This window comes from Petromyzon marinus, chromosome 15 (assembly GCF_048934315.1).
Source record: "Petromyzon marinus isolate PM22_M1 ecotype Great Lakes invasive population chromosome 15, UKy_Petmar_22M1.pri1.0, whole genome shotgun sequence".
NCBI classification, from domain to species: domain Eukaryota; kingdom Metazoa; phylum Chordata; class Hyperoartia; order Petromyzontiformes; family Petromyzontidae; genus Petromyzon; species Petromyzon marinus.
This window is the reverse complement of record NC_133681.1, coordinates 11080130-11100487: the sequence shown is the minus strand read 5'-3', so window position 1 is coordinate 11100487 and position 20358 is coordinate 11080130. Positions and strand designations below refer to the sequence as shown.

At 43.1% G+C, this 20358-nt stretch overlaps 1 protein-coding gene across 1 annotated transcript in view; it reads right to left on the bottom strand.

Moving 5' to 3' along the window:
* Positions 1-20358, bottom strand: part of LOC116942657 (stromal membrane-associated protein 1-like) — a 149439-nt gene that overhangs the window by 93875 nt on the left and 35206 nt on the right. Inside the window, exon 2 of the mRNA XM_032954844.2 lies at positions 8072-8205. Coding sequence (XP_032810735.1) covers positions 8072-8205 — 134 coding nt within the window. The remainder of the gene's footprint in view (positions 1-8071; positions 8206-20358) is intronic.

Here is a 20358-nt window from a genome sequence, read left to right as displayed (position 1 = left end):
ACATCACGCCAAGTACTAATTTAAGACTGAGTCTACCTACGGGAGGTCCAGTTCAAATATTCGACACTGTCATATATCGTGAGCAGGAATCGAACTTGGACCTCCAGAACTGTAGCTTAGTGCACTAACCACTACACTTCCACTATCCATACACACGGGTACAACAACAACAACAACTGCCATTCACCACTAAGTGGCTGTGATGTCATCACAGTGCTTGTGCCATGCTAGGTGCACTTTGAGGCCACGTGAAGTGTCAGAGGCTCGTGAGCAGGAAATCACGGAACAGACCCAGATGCCATGAGTTAACTGAGATGACTGGCAGATGCACCAACTGTGCTCCCCACTGTGCCAATTTTCTGCATTTAAGACACCCGGCGCTCTGCTCATTGTTGAAAGCATCACTACTCTGCCCTCAGTTGTTGCTGGAGGGCGACTGTCTCCAACTCCCCAGCAGTGTCCTTCACGAACCTCCTCCACAGAGGACGACCTTGACACAGGTGGTATCAGTAATTTGAAGTCCAATGACCTCTAAATCCTTCTGTTTCACAATCAGTCCAAGTTTTCTCTAGCCTGTGCCACACCTATTTAGCACCCTCTATCTGGCCAAACCGAAGCTGCTTGGGCATGCAGTGACTGGGCTGGTGGACTACAGGGCGCAGCCAAAGCAACCTTGCTTTCTGGAGGAGCTCACTGATGGGACTGTGTCCAGACCTTTCAAGGATGTGTAAGCTCCTAATACGATCCAGTCTGGTTAACCCCAAAGGATGGATCACAAGCAAGCTAACCGGAATGTTCCAAACCAACGCAGGTGTTCCTTTAGAGGGCCCCACGTATTACAAGCATAGAGAGGAGAGGCCATAACTGTGGCCGAGCAGACCCGGAGCTTTGTTTGGAACGACAAGCCAGGAAGCGTCCACAGAGTGTTACGCAGCTAATGAAAAAATGATGCCACTCGACTGTTCCGGAGTGAGACCTCGGCTGCAAAAACGGAGCTGGTAATAAGCACACTGGTACAACAACAACAACCGCCATTCGCTGCTAAGTGGTGGTGACGTCACCACGACGCTTGTGCCAGGCCATGTGCACCTTGAGGCCACGTGAAGTGTCGAACGCCCGCTGGCAGGAGGTCACGGGGCAGACCCAAGTGCCACGGGTCAACTGACTAAGATGACTGAGATGACTGGCTGATGCACCACCTGTGCCCCCTACTGTGCCAACCTGCTGTGCTTTAGCCACCCGGCGCTCCGCTCGTTGTTGTGAGCGTCGCTCCTCCGCCCTCCGTTGTTGTTGGAGGGCAACTGCCTCCAACTGCCCAGTAGCGTCCTTCACGAGCCTCCTCCACAGAAGCCACGGACCCCAAGCTGTGTTCCTGCCAAGGCAACATTGCCACGGACTCCAGGCTGTGTTCCTGCCAGGGCAGCATTGCCACGGACCCCAAGCTGTGTAAATGCCAAGGCAACATTGCTACAGACCCCAAGCTGCGTTCCTGCCAAGGCAACATTGCGACGGACCCCAAGCTGTGTTCCTGCCAAGGCAACATTGCCACGGACCCTAAGCTGTGTTCCTGCCAAGGCAACATTGCCACGGACCCCAAGCTATGTTCCTGGAAAACTTCACGGAGATCGTCAAGACGACCAAGGGTCGTGAATGAAGAGTCCCCTGTGTGGGCTTCAGTGGGGCCGTCTGGTCGGGCAGCAGAGACACGAGAGGCCAAGAAACGAGATTCCAGTCGTGGGCTGAGCTCAAGGAGGGCTAGCTCGAGCACCATCCTGCGGCGGGGAAAGGAGGTGGTGCAAGCGGTTCAGCCAAGCCCACAACAGCCAAGAATCTGCTGTCCCTGTCTGGGGGGGGGACGCTGTACAACCCTAGCACATGGGCGAGAAGCCGTGCATGTGTGACGAGTGCGGCAAGACGTTTTCCCGCGCTCGGCCTACAAGTATAGATGTTTTTTTTATTTTCCGCTTGTGTGTTAATCTGTGTTTACCCCAGATATTTTAGAGATGGCAATTCTCCTGCTGTGTATCCTACTGCTGTCCCTCCCGGCCATATCTAGTGCCACAATCAACTCTACAAACAGCTACCCTCGTTAATTTATGTCCATACTTGTTGCTCGAATTGCCACTACACCTGCTAATGAAACAGCTCATAGACATTTCTACACTCCATCATTGGATCCTTTTAAACCTAATCTTTGTCCCATTACTTCACCAATACTCCTTCCAAACTTCATTCTGCTCTTAAAAATAACACCATCTGCGAGCTACTGCTATTCGTCCAAGGTTCACCGCTCTTCATCCTTTCACAGAAAATATTTGTGCAAACTATTAAATCTACTTTTCTTATTTCTGGGTGGTATTGAGCTTCATCCTGGCCCAAATGAAAAGAACTCGTATAATTCTGTAGATTTTTCTGGCAGGAAAGGTGTTGGTGTTCTACATGTAAACATCAGAGGGCTTGTGATTAAATTAAGTCAACTAAAACTAGAAGTGTCAAATCTTGACCCAGACATTTTTTGCCTAACAGAAACGTTTCTCACTCCTGCCGTCAATGACTTGCAGATTGCGATAGACAACTACAACCTTTTTCGGCTTGACCGAGGATCTAAAGGAGGGGGAATTGCCATCTATGTTCGTAATACTATTGCATGTTCACTAGCTCACTCCTTGTTTAAAAAATGTTGCTTTGAAGGTCTGGCTCTCAAAATAACTCTCCCAAATAATCAACAGATATTGGTAGTGTGCTGCTATCGACCGCCTAGTAGGAAGGATGTTGAAGCTGCATCTGCACTGAGAGAGCTTTTTGGGGGCCTCCCTGAAGGTGAAATAGTTTTAGTGGGTGATCTAAATTGGAATTGGCTAAACCCGCCGGCCGTGGCCACAAATTTTGCAGATGAATTTAATCTGTTTCAATTAATAAATGTCCCCACAAGACCCAACCTAAAAAATCCAGGACAGTCACCTCTGCTTGACGTCCTATTGACAAATGCCCCTCACAATTTCACACTGACTGGTGTTCTGGGTAATAACCTTAGTGATCGCTCCTTCATTTTGTGGTGAGATCATCAGCCCGACCCAAAGCCCCCCTAATTTGGTTGAGAAGCACTCTATGAGACACTTCAGCACTCAGGCATTTACTAATGATGTGCTTCACTCGGATATTGACAAGGTCTGTGATATCCCCAACCTGACTACGGCTTGGGAGGTACACGTTTCTTCAAAATCTTAACAAACATGCTCCGTTGGTTAGATTTAAAACTAAGGCAACCGCCCACCATGGTTTGATCCTTTGATTACAAAGCTCATGAAAACTATGGACAAGGCTTGGGCATGTGCTCAGAAAAGTAATTTGGTCAATGACTGGCTAGAATACAGGATTTTAAGGAATAGATGCGTCCAAAAAATATGGCATGCAAAAAATGCCTACTTTTCCTCCACTCTCCTGGAATCACATGGAAAAGCCAGGATTTTCTGGAAAACAATCAAATGTATGGAAAAGGCATCCAAAACAGACAATCTACTCGTTGAGCTTAACCGAAATAGGGAATATTTTTCAGATCCCCAAAAAATAGTTGACAATTTTAACCTTCATTTTTCTGAAGCTGGTAATCTTTTTGATAATGTATTGGGAGTCACCCCCGCTCATGCAAATTCCTACACCCCTGTCCAAACATTAAACGAATTTAGTTTCCAGCCAATCCACGAAAGTAATGTTCTGAAACAACTGTCCTACCTCAAAGGGTCTTCTCTCTACTAGAGCAGATAGTATTCCCATCTTTGCTCTATTAACTGTTGGTCACCTAATACACAAACCTAATGCCCATATTTTCAACCTGTCTATCAAAGAAGCATCAGTTCCTCTAGAATGAAAACATTCCTATGTCCGTCCACTTTACAAAGGGGGCCCTAAAGATGATCCAAATAACTACCGACCTATCACAATTTTGTCCCCGTTGATGAAAATTTTTGAAAAATTATTGACCGACCAAATTAGCAGTTTCCTGTACACCAACAATCTACTACATCTAAAACAATCTAGGTTCCGAAACAAATACAGCACCACATCTGCTACATTAGACTCTCTGAATCACATTTACAGTAGCCTTGATGAAAAGCAGGACTGTGCCTGTCTTTTTCTAGACCTGTCCAAAGCTTTTGATACAGTAGACCACAACACCCTGCTTAGTAAACTAAGTTGCCTCGGTTTTTCCGAAAACGCAGTAAAATGGTTACAAAATTACCTCTTTTCTCGCACCCAAACTGTATTCACAGATGGTTGGAGGTCAAACAGTGTTAAAATAACAAAAGGGGTTCCACAGGGTTCCATCCTCAGCCCCCTTTTGTTCTTTCTTTATGTCAATGACTTGGGCACTGACCTGGATCATTCCAGGGTAAATCTTTTTGCAGATGACACGATACTGATTACTGCTGGCCGCTCTCCGGATGACGTGATTGCTAAGCTACAGGGTGATTTCAACAAACTACAACATCAGCTAGTTGCTCTTAAACTAGTCCCGAATACCTCCAAAACCAAGGTGCTATGCTTCTCACCAGGACTAAAGCAGGAAGTTATTTTTCCCCAATTACATTGCTTAAATAGTTATCAAATAGAGCAAGTCAAGATCTATACATATCTTGGGGTCATCCTGGATTCAAAACTTAATTTTTAAGATCACATTGATTATATTGGTAAAAAGACAAAAATAAGAATTGGTTTTCTGTATCGACACAAGCACTGCTTCCCCCAATGTTCCGTTTGGAATTGATAAAAGCTACCATACTGCCTCTACTTGACTACTGTGACATCGTGTATAAATCAGCCCCAAGTACTGTACTGAAGAAGCTTGATTCCATCTATCACTCGGCCTTAAGATTTACATTGAACTGCCCATATAGGACTCACCACTGTGATCTCTACATTGGGTCAAACTTAACATCTCTTAATGTTCGACGGCTTGTGCACCAGATCTCATTTATTCACGATGTACTTACAAAAAAATCCACAGACTACCTGCTGGATCTCCTCTCCGTTTCAAAGAACAAATTTGACCTCAGGTCTTCGCTACCAGCTTCACATTCCCTATTGCCGTACAAAAACTGGAGGAAGGGCCTTTGCTATTGATGCCCCCAGGGTCTGGAATGCTATTGCCAATAAACTGCAACTTGAATCGCTACCAATGAGATCTTCTCTCAAAACTGCTCTAGAGGAGTTGTACACCCCTAGCTGCCACTGCTATTCATTGGCGTAAAATAAAATAAAATGTTTCGCTCCGGATGACGCTGCAAAGTATTATCTGTATTTTATTTAGCGTGCTGATCTTAAAGGTGCATTGAAAAATTTGATACTCCGACTGATGCTTCTGTTGTTGTGGAGTAACTCATGCAGCCAGCTATGGCTCTGAGATTTGGTGTTACATGTTATTTATGTAGTTTATTGTAAAAATTCGGTCACAGTCCCTGTGATCACTGTTACGTTGCAATTATGACTTTATTTTTTGGTGATTTCGAAAAGTTTTTTGGTTTGGACATGTTTGTTTTGTTGTAGTATGGAGTTAGACTGATGGCCTTAATCTAAGTTTAATTGTGGTTGTTGTTGTTGTTTGACTTGCATCCCACTGGGATTTTTTGCACACAGCGTTGGTGTACGGTGCTTTGTTCAGGAATATTTTGCTGTTTTTTCATGGGTTATCTGTTTGCACAGTCACATAGTCACTTTAAGATGTTTTTCTTGTTCATGTTTTTGTTTTTTTGTTTGTTGTGGTTGCACCCGATTCAAGAGCCGAATGGCTCACAGAGCTATACCAAAATAAACTGAAATTGAAATTCCTGTACCACATCACTCCATCTCTTCTCTAGCCCGTGCCACGCCCATTTAGCCCCCTCGATCCGGCCGAACAAAAGCTGTTTCGGCATGCGGTGGCTGGGCATGCGGGCTACATGACCCAGCCAACGCAGCCTTGCCTGCCGGAGGAGCTCACCGATGGGACCTTTCCCAGATCTTTCAAAGATTTGTGAGATCCTCACACAATCCAGCCTGGTTAAACCCAGGATGGATCGTAGGCAGGCTAGCCTAAATGTTTCTAACCGGCGAAGATGTTCCATTAGGGGGGTCCACGTTTCGCAAGCATAGAGAAGGGAGGGAATGACCGTGGCCGAGAAGACCTGAAGCTTAGTGCGGAGCGACAGACCAAGTAGCTTCTACACAGCGTTACGCAACCGATGAAAAGACATTGCCGCTCGACTGATTCAGAGTGAGACCTCTGCTGTTAAACTGGAGCCAGTCATAAGTACACTGCCCAGGTATGGGAAACTCTCCACTCTCTCCACAACTGCCCCATCACCGATTGGGAGTTGTGGGGGTGGAGTGTCCGATGGTACAAAATACCAAGGCAGGTGCTTAGTTTTGGTGGGGCTGATGGTAAGGCCCCATTCTCTTAGTGGCACGCTCCAGTCTCAGCAGCAGCATCTCCAACTCCTCCTCTGAATGAGCAGCTATTACCAAATAATCGGCATACATAACGTAGTTGAGCAATAGGGAGCCATCCCTTGACACTGGTACAAGCACACCCAGACACAAACATCCATGAACCCACATAACGCTGCCACATTAAACCGAGTGTATACATGCACCGAGTGCATGAAGGGTGGCAACAAATATACTGACCGCAAGGCTCCCCTTCCGCCGAACCACTAAGCTTTGAGTACATCCCCATTGACACCCACCGAAATGTATTCCACTACAACAGTTGCTGCAAAAAAGAAATCCTGCATCTGAACGCAGGGCTTAACGCTTTCCGTCCTGTCATCCATGGCCATAAGATTACAGCTGTCGTCTCACAGAGCCTTCCCGATAGTGCGTTACTAACACCGCATTCGTTGTCTTCTCTTGGTAAAGGCTGTACTGCAACACCACGGTATGGCACGGCAAGGAGGTGTTTCCGGCTGATCTGGTGCCAATGCTTAATCTCAAAACCAGCACTAGAGCACAAATCCCTAGGGCGTTTTCAGAAAGGCTACAACTCTCAAGGGTGAGCCTGGAGGAAAGCCAATAATTCACAACGAAGATAACATTAGAATCCCTGCTGCATTTGTTAAATTTATAAATAAAAGCGGGCATACACTCCACCGGGGAAGTCTTGAGAGGAAGGCCTATACCTTTCTTGAGGCATCCTGAATCCTTTTGGGATTAACGACACTTTGAGAATTAATTATGGCATTAGTTCCTCGAGGCTGATTGGGAGTAGGGAGTTATAGTGGGGTCATGCAAAGGGGATGGCGATGGACCTGTTTTAAAATATAGTTATACAAAGATGTATGAAGCTCCCTTTAAGTGTGTGCCTGCATAAACAGCTAAAACATTTGGCAAATATGATATATACACTGCATTCCAATGTATGGCATCGAAAATAACCGTGAGTAGCATACACATAAAAAAAATGTAAAGCTTATTGGATTTTACTTTAGTCTCAATGTGTTTTCCTTTTCAACTTAATGCCATACACTTTGATGAAATAAAAACTTTAAGTGAAGTGTAATATATGAAATATATTAATGTTCCATCGCAGTTTCATTAATCACTCGCATGCTTGGGTTGACATACACATGGATGAGCTTGGGCCTAGTGGATCCAGCCAAGGTGGCACTGAACTTACGATGCTCGACTCAAATACAAAATTTGGAGTTCAAGTCTCTGAGAGGATTACAAATCCAATAACGCCAAATAGGTCTAGAAAATGAATATCGATTCAAGTTCATGTTGTTTAACCAGGTGAGTAACACAAGAGACCAGGATAGTCTCAATTAAAAACGTGACTTGTCACCAAAATTACAAAAGAAAAACAAATAACACAAAGTCCGGCAATGAAGCAAATAGAAATCTTAGGAAAAAACAACTGTGTCACACGAGAAAATCGAAAATATTGCACAAACATAAATCATTGTTACATAATATATTCCCTGTAATGTAAGTCGGCTCGAACATCACAGTGATTGTCCGATGGAAAGACTGGAGGGAATGTGGAATGTTCCACAACTGCCTAAGCAGGTAACTGTCTTGACAGGTGAAGTCCCACCTGTATCTGTTCAGATGTCCACTGGTCGAGGTTGACCGACTTGACGCGTGCGATGTGAACTCCCAGGTTGCGGTGGATTCCCGCACAGCGGATGCAGATAAACACCCCCAGGTTCCATGACGCCCACCTGGGCCCTACCAGAAGAAAAGAACATTCAACGTTATTCTACCGCACGTAATAATGAATAGCGGCGCAGAGGCTTGGAGGGCAACATGCCACAGATCTCTCGCCCAGTCACGTGGGGGAATACAATCCACATGAGGAAAGCTTTGGCGCTGTACTCAAGGTGCAACTTGAAGGTCGCCCAGTTGGGAGTCAACTAAAACATTTTTTCCAGGTTTCAGAAAATGCTATTTTGTGAGAATTAGCAGTAACCACTTTGGACAGATTGGCAACTGCCATAAGAATTTGGAATTCCTACCACAAGCTCAAGACCACCAATGGAGATAAGCATTTCTTGGCCAGAGAGAGATTTTGACTTTTCTCCATAAATCCTGTGGTCAATTAGCTCATTCAATAAAAAAAAAATCTCGCAACAATAAATGAATGTGTGGGCCCCAAGTATTATATTTTCGAATTAATCTAATTATCGTTTCAATTACAACAGTGTGTGCCCCTGCATAAAACAATATATATGTACAAAGCCACCGCGAGGAAAGGCCTCGTCTCACAGAGCTCATAGAAGCCACGTCAGAGCGACGAGCCAGCACCGCCAAGAAGCTGAAGTTGAATTAAGACGGTCAATCGTCATTAAAGTGACTTCTGGAGTGTAGTAGTTGGTCTGGTCACAAAAGGACTACACTAAAAAAATACTTCCTGTCTGAGACAAAAGCAATAGCCACCGTCTGCAGACAGAACACCACAAAAACACGGACGCTCTACTCGTAGAGGCGTTGTGACACGTGACCTTGTAACGCTATCACTCATGCATAGTACAGCCAATAATTACTAAAACGTATATTTAAAGACAGAAGCGACCCGAACACACAATGGTTGAGGGTCGCAACAATCAGTTAACAAGCATACCCAGCTATAACACAAATACTAGCATAAATGGACACCTCACATAATTTCAATATAACCTTTAAGAATGTAGCCATAACAATGCACAACTTGACACTTATATTCATGAAATTCTGACACAGAACAGGAACGATGGGCTAAGGAGATCCATGTTATTTAAAGTGTGTGTGAGAGCAAGTGTGTGCACCACTACCAATGGGTCAGCAGAGAGCTTGAACCCATCACTTTCAGGGAGGCTGTGTCCCATACTGGTACTGACACCAACTAAAAAAAAAATGCTTTTACTAATATAGACAATATAAATTTGTATTCATCAGTATCCATGCAGATGACATTCCAAACACGTAGCAACTCATACCCAAGCAAGACACCCTGATGAGGGTGAGGTTGTTGATAGGGACAGATCTGCTGAATTTCTCCGCAACCCTGCCTCCCCCCTGCCCCCCAAGATGCAATCAAGACCAATTGGCAGTGCATCGCAAACGTGTTCAATGAATCCCATGTCGCCACTGCCTTCCCAATGGTCTCCACCTGCAGGGCAATTGTACCCTGTCAGCGGGCACCAGTGCACCAACAGAAGCTATTGCAGGTGGGGAACTTGTCCATAGTGGCACAGGGAACAGCTCCCATTGTGGCAGTGAGTGACCCTGGCAGGGGCACGATCGATTCAGCAGGCACCGTCGATGGCTTTGTCAGGTACTGAACGGTGCAATGAATGTGGGTCGTTTATTCCCCCACAAGGAGCAGGAAGCCCGAATCAGCGGGGCTCCTTGCACCAAAAACAGTGCCGCTGCTGAGTTGGATAAAGATTAAATTGTCTGCCAGCTGAGCAAACCGGTCGTGTGCTTCTAGAAATTGTAGGCTCATGTCCATGTGCTTCTGGCACAATCACCTGAGATGTGCAGGTCGCCCTGGTAGGAATGTAATTGTAGACCTGCTTCGTTCAGTGCTTACATGAGCAAGATTATGACTTTTATAAATAAGCCGTGGCCAGGCCGAAGGGAAGGATGCTTTACTAAAAATGCCTGATGCTCCATTATGAATTTGAAGAAGCATCAGTGCAGAGCTTAAACAGGATAGGGCAAGCGGCAAATATGCAGTATTTGTTGAAGGTCACTGTCTGCAGGTCTTGTTGAGAGCTGTAATAGGGCAACCCTGAGAAGCCAATTTTAAGTTTCATGGGTACATTGCCCAGGCCTTGGATCAAAAGCTATGAAAAGAAGGCCTGTGAGGAAGGCCATCCTCCAACTTCCTTGGCATTTCAAAAAGTTCCTTGTTAAACAGAATCTTAGCTGTTTAAATGAAAGGCATTAAGTAACAGTTTTGAGCCTAAGACAATGTTTGACCTTTTTTTGCCAATGACAGCAGCTGCCATTTTTTTCTGAGAGGGATAGAAGCTCAAGTCCAACATCCACGGCCATCCCTCTGTAAAAAAGATTTAAATCACTTGTAATCTGTTCACAGCTAGACTGTTGCACTTGCTGCAAGTGTGACTTGCATTAAACATAATATCTTATGGAAAAGATTGTAAAACATCTTAAATTGTTAAATGTGTGTGTGCTTTTTATCACACGATAAAAAAACATGGAAATATTAATGTCATATGCCACTATATACATGCACAATGTACCCACATACATTAACATTTCCCATTACATCATTCATCCTTTACTTAAACTATGTGCCTGTCTGGACGTCAAATATTTGCCACGGTTCATAAATGAGATGCAATGTCTCTGACAAAATAAAATGCAGTTAAAAGTAAAGCAACAGCACACTGAATATATGATATCGCTCCTCCAGTGGCCTCGTAATGAGCATGCAGTGTCTCTCACAGCTCTAATGGGTGTCACCCTGCACAGGCATGTCACTGGAACCGCGCTGCAAGCATGACATTTCTTCTCAACGCATGTGCACAGCATGCAGATATGCATGAGCAGGATAAGCATCTGCACAACTAATCCATCATCATAATCAGCCATAATCAATCCACTGTTGAATGAAAGCCTCCCCAAGCCGACACCATCTCTCACAGTCCTACGATGCAACAATTCACCCAGCATCTGTCAACGAGTGGATTTCATTGCTCCATCTCCGCAGATGACATAGCCATCGGACACATTATCTCCTGCGGATGCCACTGTCGTTATTCTCACTATCCAACCATTGTCCTTTCAGAAATGTGTCCTGCCCAAGGCCACTTTTCTTAACCACTGATATTATTACTATGATTAACAGTATGTTATTATCAGTACTTTATTCACAAATCCGCGTATTCCTCGTTTTGTCTCTCAGTGTAATTCCAAGCATGCATTTCTCCATGCCTCAATCTTATTAATCGGTGCTCATGTTTCTGATCCATGTCATAGTGGGTAACATGCATTGATGTAAAATTATCTTATTTAGTCACATTTGCACAATGCTTCACATTATCAAGTTGAGCTTTCCAAAAGCATTGAGCTTTTCAAAAAGGCTCCAACTTGCCCCCGTGGCTGCTGTGCGTACGGCGACGGTGCTCGTGTGCGACGACGGGGCTCATTTCCCATTGTACTCGTTTGCATGAATATGCCGATCCTCCTTTAGCGCATCTTTGACCGCGCCTACTTACCCACCTCAAACCTATATACAGTGGTACCTCGGAGATGAACGCCCCAGAACTCGAACAATTCAGTGATCGAACAAAATTTTTGACCATTTTTTGCCCCGGACATCGAACAACAAATTCGGAGGTCGAACAACTGGAAAAACCTGTTTGGGCCGAGCCGTGTAGCCAGGGCGACCGAGACAAAGGCGAATGACCCAGTTTACGCGTAGATCTCGTCCTTTATCACTGTAAAGTTCCTGCCCCCCAATACGACTCCTCTCATCCAGCCCATGGACCAACAGGTAATTTCCAACTTTTCAAAGGTGGCAAAATGGGCTGAGTTACACAATTTTGTAGAAAAATATCATCCAGATAAGGCAGTAGCCAGCAGAGCAGGCGATTTTTATAATGATAATGCATTGAGTAATTCCAGAAACATCTTAAAACGGAGGCAGAAACAATCCTCTCTTGATCAGTTCTTAGCAAAAAGGCCCTCAAGTGAATCACAGTGCTCGAAAAAAGGCAAAGAAAATAAAGAACCCCAGAGGGGCAGTTACCCAACGTGTTTATGGAGGGGGACTCCCCTTCCAAGCAACACCGACACCTCCTCCTCCCCTCCTCACCACCTTCCACTCAAGCCATCCACTCTCCTTACTATAGGTAAAGTGAAGTTCAATGTTCATTTATTCTATTAATTATAACTGTGTTTCTTGTTTTTTGTATGATTTTATGTACTGTACTGTATTTTAATATTGTAAACTTTGTGTAAAAAAATGGCCCATAATAGGAGCATCCTTGGGTGGGGAACCAATTAATGCTATTTCCATTCATTCTTATGGGGAAAATTGATTCGTGTTTGAACAGTTTGGTGTTCGAACATGGTTTTGGAACGAATTAAGTTCGATCTCCGAGGTACCACTGTATAGCCTGTTTTTGCAACAGCCCTGTCTTGTTCAGCAGTTATATGGCTGTATCTTCGTACCTGATGACGATTGCTTGTGTTGCGATCGAAACGTCGTATTTTATTATTTATTTTTTCTACCTACGTACCGAAAGAACCAAAGAGTATTGCTCTCATTCGCCTATTTATTTCATTATCATCTTTGATCTCAGTTAACCTTCAGTAAATGCCCCAGGAATACATAACTTTTAATCAGATTTTATTGATTAGCTGTGTAGAAATTGTGTTGTTGGTCTGCCCTGCAGTAAGGTAACTTGACAATCAAAGTCTAAACTCTCATCTGACAAGTGCAGAATGCTTCTTATATTTGTTCATGACCCTAAACCAATGGTGTAAATGCCACATTCCTATGGCATGATCCAATCTCTCCAGACAGCAACCAAAGTGAAGCTCCAACACAATGTTTGGCACTACACATATATATTAAAACATCTTCAAACGTTTCATTTGTCAAAGCAATCAGGGATGACATATCATGCACGTATATATCCATGGAAATTGTACAACATTGGTTTAACACGTAGGCTTTCACGACCAATATCATCCATAATACAGGTTTTTTGGGTTAGATTGTGTAAATATATAAATGTGTCTTTAAACCCGCCACCACCCGACACAGCCAATTAGTAAGCTTTGTCACGTAAACAGAACATGCCAATTCATTACCAGTACAACACACCGGTGTGTTGAAGAGCCAAACCACAACATTTACCATCTGAGTACGACGTTTCACCAGTAATAACAACTAGCTTCATCAGGCGACAGCCAGATTTGTGGAGGAGTACACCTGTTTCGTTCCTTAAATATATTATTTAATTAGTCTTGGTCAGTAGTAACTGCAGTGAGGGAAAAATGTATTTGATCCCCTGCTGATTTTGTACGTTTGCCCACTGACAAAGAAATGATCAGTCTATAAATTTAATGGTAGGTTTATTTGAACAGTGAGAAACAGAATAACAAGAAAATCCAGAAAAACGCATGTCAAAAATGTTATAAATTGATTTGCATTTTAATGAGGGAAATAAGTATTTGACCCCTCTGCAAAACATGACTTAGTACTCGGTGGCAAAACCCTTGATGGCAATCAGAGAGGTCAGACGTTTCTTGTAGTTGGCCACGAGGTTTGCACACATCTCAGAAGGGATTTCGTCCCACTCCTCTTTGCAGATCTTCTCCAAGTCATTAAGGTTTCGAGGCTGACGTTTGGCAACTTGAACCTTCAGCTCCCTCCACAGATTTTCTATGGGATTAAGGTCTGGAGACTGGCGAGGCCACTCCAGGACCTTAATGTGCTTCTTCTTGAGCCACTCCTTTGTTGCCTTGGCCATGTGTGTCATGCTGGAATACCCATCCACAACCCATTTTCAAAGCCCTGGCTGAGGGAAGGAGGTTCTCACCCAAGATTTGACGGTACATGGCCCCGTCTATCGTTCCTTTGATGTGGTGAAGTTGTCCTGTCCCCTTAGCAGAAAACACCCCCAAAGCATAATGTTTCCACCTCCATGTTTGACGGTGGGGATGGTGTTCTTGGGGTCATAGGCAGCATTCCTCCTCCTCCTCCAAACACGGCGAGTTGAGTTGATGCCAAAGAGCTCCATTTTGGTCTCATCTGACCACAACACTTTCACCCAGTTGTCCTCTGAATCATTCACATGTTCATTGGCAAACTTCAGACGGGCATGTATATGTGCTTTCTTGAGCAGGGGGACCTTGCAGGCGCTGCAGGATTTCAGTCCTTCACGGCGTACTGTGTTACCAATTGTTTTCTTGGTGACTATGGTCCCAGCTGCCTTGAGATCATTGACAAGATCCTCCCGTATAGTTCTGGGCTGATTCCTCACCATTCTCATGATCATTGCAACTCCACGAGGTGAGATCTTGCATGGAGCCCCAGGCCGAGGGAGATTGGCAGTTCTTTTTTGTTTCTTCCATTTGCTCTTCCAAGCTGCTTGGCAATGGTCTTGTAGCCCATTCCAGCCTTGTGTAGGTCTACAATCTTGTCCCTGACATCCTTGGAGAGCTCTTTGGTCTTGGCCATGGTGGAGAGTTTGGAATCTGATTGATTGATTGCTTCTGTGGACAGGTGTCTTTTATACAGGTAACAAGCTGAGATTAGGAGCACTCCCTTTCAGAGTGTGCTCCTAATCTCAGCTCGTTACCTGTATAAAAGACACCTGGGAGCCAGAAATCTTTCTGATTGAGAGGGGTCAAACACGTATTTCCCTCATTAAAATGCAAATCAATTTATAACATTTTTGACATGCGTTTTTCTGGATTATTTTGTTGTTATTCTGTCTCTCACTGTTCAAATAAACCTACATATTAAAATTATAGACTGATCATTTCTTTTTCAGTGGGCAAACGTACAAAATCAGCAGGGGATCAAATACTTTTTTCCCTCACTGTAGTTTTGCACAGAGCTTCAACATTATCAAAATCAATTGAGTGTCCTTGTTGGCACATGTAGCTATCCGAACGGTAAAAAAATCATTTTTATTCATCTCAATTTTGATATATTCTTTAATTAGTCTTGGTCAGTAGTAACTAGTTTTGCACAGAGCTTCAACATTATCAAAATCAATTGAGTGTCCTTGTTGGCACGTTTGTTCCTACTACTGCTGACAGTTTTATTTGGGAGAATTTTATATTTCTTTAGTGTTCTTTTAGTCTCCTGCTGATTATTCGTCCTGTTTGCCCAACATAGCATTTGCCACAAATGCATTTTATCCGGTACACTCCTTCTGTTGATACCTTCGGTAATACATCTTTTGTACCAGATATTAATTTCTGCATTTTATGTACCTGCCAAATCTGACTCAGATGCTTTCTTTTTCCAAACATCTGGCTAGTTGATCAGTTACTACCGGTGTGGTGCATTAGTGATGAAATGGCATGTTCTGTTTACGTGACAACCCTTACTAATTGGCTGTCGGGTGGTGGGGGGTTTAACGACGTATTTATATATTTACACGATCTAACCTAAAAAAACCTGTATTATGGATGATATTGGTCGCGAAAGTCTACGTGTTAAACTAACTACCCTCTATGGGGAGGATACTTTTCTTAAAACCAGAAAATTGGAGAAACTCAGAATTAAGCGGATGAAGCTGTTGTCTTCACTGGCGTTCCTCAAAAGATGCAGAGATTCAAAGGTAATACCACACACAGTTAAAGTAACTCATCACGTTAAGTCCCTTAAAGCTAATCAAATACTACATAAAGCTAGTGATTTGTTGCTAAAAGAGAGAATACAACATAGTAGAAGTCAACTAAGTCACATTTATAAATCACTAATGTCCTTACACGTAAAAATGTGTAAGTGTCTCTAAAGATTACTGGAATATAATTGACAATTACACAGCAATCAGCTAATTATATATTTAACACAACTAACAATACCCAAATGAACAAATTTGCTAGACCGACTAACAAACAACTTTCAACTAAAAATGAACATTTTATAAACAAAACGGAAATCAACATGACTAACGTTGAATTATCCAGCGATATGGTTTCAGTCCTGTCTTAAGGTCTTAACTTCGCTGTTGCCCCACGTACAATCCCTGTCGATGAGATAGATAATTGCCGAAGTGGAAGCAGCAGTTAAAAATCTCCCACATAATCAAGCTGAGATGACTTGGCATGAGGTTGCCAAAATGATTGAGAACAGTAAATTGCCAAAAACAAATATTAGCATCAGTGAAGCAAAAGCCTTAAGAGAATTGAGAGCAAATACAGATATCCAAATTCTTGCTGCTAATAAGGGCCGATCAACTGTTGTGATGCCCCCCGTGAGGGTTACGATAATAAAATAAAAGATTTACTGAATGACGGTACCTACCTTAAAATTAAACGAGACCCAACCAACAGCTTGGAACGTAAAACAACGGCAATCTTTGCCAAGTCATCAATTCCCAAGGATGAGCAATACCTGATCAAACCAAGGGCATCAAAACCACCAAGACTTTATGGGCTACCAAAGATTCACAGACCTGATGTCCCCTTAAGATTCATAGTTAGTACAATAGGCTCTGCCACGTACAAATTTGCACAATACCTAACGAAACAAAATACAGCCCTACATCGGTAGGACCTCTTCGTTCATTAACTCTGAACATCTCAAAGATATAATTAAATACAGGGTGTTTCAAATTGATAGACCCAATTTCAAAACAGTATATTTCACGATGACAACATGTTACAATTACACAAAAAGTTACAAACGGTTTAATGAGTTATTAAGTTTTACTAACCATTTTATAAATGCTCTATGTGCCCTCCACCTGCTGTACGGACAACATCAAGACAATAGTTGAATTTGTCCCAAACGCCTTTCAAAGTGTCTTCTTCCACTGAAGTCACCGCTGCCGTGATTCTGTTTTTGAGGTCATCCAGATTAGTCGCTAATGGTGGCACAAAACACCACGGTCTTTGACGGACAACATCAAGACAATAGTTGAATTCGTCCCAAACGCCTTTCAAAGTGTCTTCTTCCACTGAAGTCACCGCTGCTGTGATTCTGTTTTTGAGGTCATCCAGATTAGTCACTAATGGTGGCACAAAACACCACGGTCTTTGACGTATCCCCACAATAAAAAGTCGCAGGGTGTGATGTCTGGGGATCTTGGGGGCTAAGAGTGTAGCGCCAAGTCTGGGGTCCCGTGCGACATATCCAACGTTGAGGCAGTGTGTCTTGCGAATGACTGAGGCTAGGGGCTGTTTGTGCAATGGGAGAGGCATCTAGCGGTAATCATTAAAACTCAATGCCCCGCCCTTTCAAGTGATAAGAGTTTCATTCATGGGTGGTTCGTGGTTGCAGAGATATAGCGGTTTCAAATCGGGTCAATCTTTTAAAATACCCTGTATATTAAGTTTGAAAAAAGTGGCGGTTTTTTTAACGTTAGCACCACGGAATAACTGCCAAATCGCTCTCACTTTTTTAAAATTTTCTTGCTGTGGTTTCCACACCTGATGATGATTGCTTGTGTTGCAGTCGAAACGTCGTGATAATTTTATTTTTTATATTTTTATTATTTTATTGTTTCCCTTCTACGTGACTTTAACGAAAGAACCAAGAATATGAATCCCTGCAGTCACGAAAGCTTTAAATCAAAACCCAATGATATTCTCGTAAGTTTTGATGTGACTTCTCTGTTCACGAGGATTCTGGTCAACGAGTCAATTAAATTACTCGACACTCTAGTAACGAACGCAGGTTTAGCCAAATATATGCCACGACTAGCTGAACACTGTCTAAAGAACATCTATTTCTTGTGGAAAGGTGAATTCCATAAACTAAAGGAAGAAGCAGCAATTGGCTCTCCTTTGTCTCCTGTGATAGCCACTTTGTACATGGAAGATTTTGAAACAAAAGCAATAGCTGCAAGCCCACTAAAACCCTCCGCTTGGTTTAAATATGTGGATGACACAGTGGTGGTCTGGCCACGCAGCAAAGATACACTTAACGCATTTCTAAATCATCTCAACTCGCAAAACCCATCCATCCAGTTCACTATGGAAGTGGAAGCTGACAGAACTCTACCATTTCTGAATATTCTGTTCGGACGGGGTGGAAATGGTAAAATAACACTGCGTTTACCGAAAGAAAGTGCACACCGACGCCTATCTGAATGCAGTAACATCGTCACCTCGCGCAGAAATCCACTCTCATCAAGGCGCTCATTCATCGGGCTAAGAAAGTGTCAGATGGTGATAGTCTGATAAGTGAAATTAAACGCTGCAATTGAACGGTTACAATGATGCAAAAATCAACAGGGCATTGAATGCCAAAACCAAATCAAATAACACGAGCATTGAAACTGCCCAAGTAATTAAAACTATTAATATTCCTACTTAAAACTTTCATGACTGCAAGAATTCATATTCTATGGTTCTTTCGGTAAAGTCACGTAGATAGAAAAAATAAAAATAAAAATGAAAATAAAGTGAATAAAAAATAAAAATATCACGACGTTTTGATCACAAAATAAGAGGTCGTCATCAGGAACAGGGAGGTTAGCCTCTGAGGGCAAGCTGTTGATAAAGGTTTACAGATGGGCGGGGCAGCTTATGTTAATGTAGGAGAAGGCTCCGACACCGGCAGTAGGTCTACACCAATCAAAGAGCTGTTTATAAAGGTTTACAGATGGGCGGGGCAGCTAATGTTAATGTAGGAGAAGGCTCCGACACCGGCAGTAGGTCTCCACCAATCAAAGCATTGCACCTCACTCCACACACACCCACACTGCTGACCGTGGAGGTGGACAAGAAAACACAAATCAAGTCTTGACCCAAAGTGGTTGATGGCATCTTTCCAATGATTGCTGAGTTTAAAACCATCATCTCGGTTGAAATTGTGTCTGTCTGTACATATGGATGGCTTCGTGAATGAATCTTTGATGATAGCCAGTCGCCTTGCAAAGTACCATCGTCTTAGAGAAATCAATTTCATGTGAGCCAGCCGCATTAAAGTAATGATCAGCCACGGCAGAAGAATTGGTCCTGCCGTGTTTCAGATCTGCCTCATGTTCACGAACACGGTCTGAGACATGTTGTTTGGTTTCCCTAATGTAACTGCTGCCGCAGATGCAACTTAGTTTGTCGACGCCGGGATATTGCATGTCAGGAATCTTGTCCTTCACAGATGGGATCAGGTCACTAATTTTATGCACTGTGTTAAATTGGACCTGGATCTTGTGTTTGTTCAAGATTTTGGAAATCGTTTTGGTTATCCCTGCTATGTAAGATAAGGTGATGGTTTTTATTGGATCTTCAGATGGCTCCTTCCTCACAGTTGGGGTGATGGCTTTGCGGATTGTGTAGTCAGAATATCCATTCGCCTTGAGAACCTGGTGTACGTGTTTGAGTTCACTGGTCAGGTGTTCATGGTCGGAGATACATTGAGCTCTATGGTATAGCGTTTTGATGAGGGAATTCTTCTGGGATGGAAAATATAACTTGTTGATCAGGCAGCTTGTGTTAATGAGTGATTTATAATTTGATGCAGTACTTGAAATGCTATTGTGTATACTGCTTAACTATCTATTTATATCTAATTCACAAGTGTCTGTCCGTTTGTCATGCTCTTTATCTCCCAAATGGTGCATCGAAAATGAATAAAACATAAAATATTCCTCTTGCCGAGAACATTTATGGGAAATTGCAGGCTTTCAGCATTTGCAACATTTTCTCTACAAAATTTTGAAAGAACACCTCGATGAACCAAGTGGTGACGTCATTGGAAATTGCCTTACACTTCCGTGCTCAAACAATATGCAATGATTATTAGGCGCTTGCAAGAAGGCCAGCAAGTGACATTGGCAAATAAAGAGCACCTTTGATTACGGACTTTGGCGTAACAGGTCAGATCTAATATGCCCTTGTACAATGCATTTGGTCGTAATAAAGGACAATTTGCCAAAAGTGTGCATTTCCGTAATATTATTTCCCCGATTCCAATCATACATTTACTGTCTACATTTATTAGCACATTTGAAACTAAAGTTTACAGGTGAGTAAAAAATAACATTAACTCTTTGACACCCTGAGTGGCATCATCTTCACGCTACTTTTTTGCAAAGTCCACTACATTTTCCTTTAAGTGTTGTTCCAGATGCATTCTGAGTAAAAGGGTAACTACACCTGCACTATATACAGGTAGTCCCCGACTTACAATGGAGATGCGTTACGACAACCCCATCGTAAGTCGAAAATATCGTA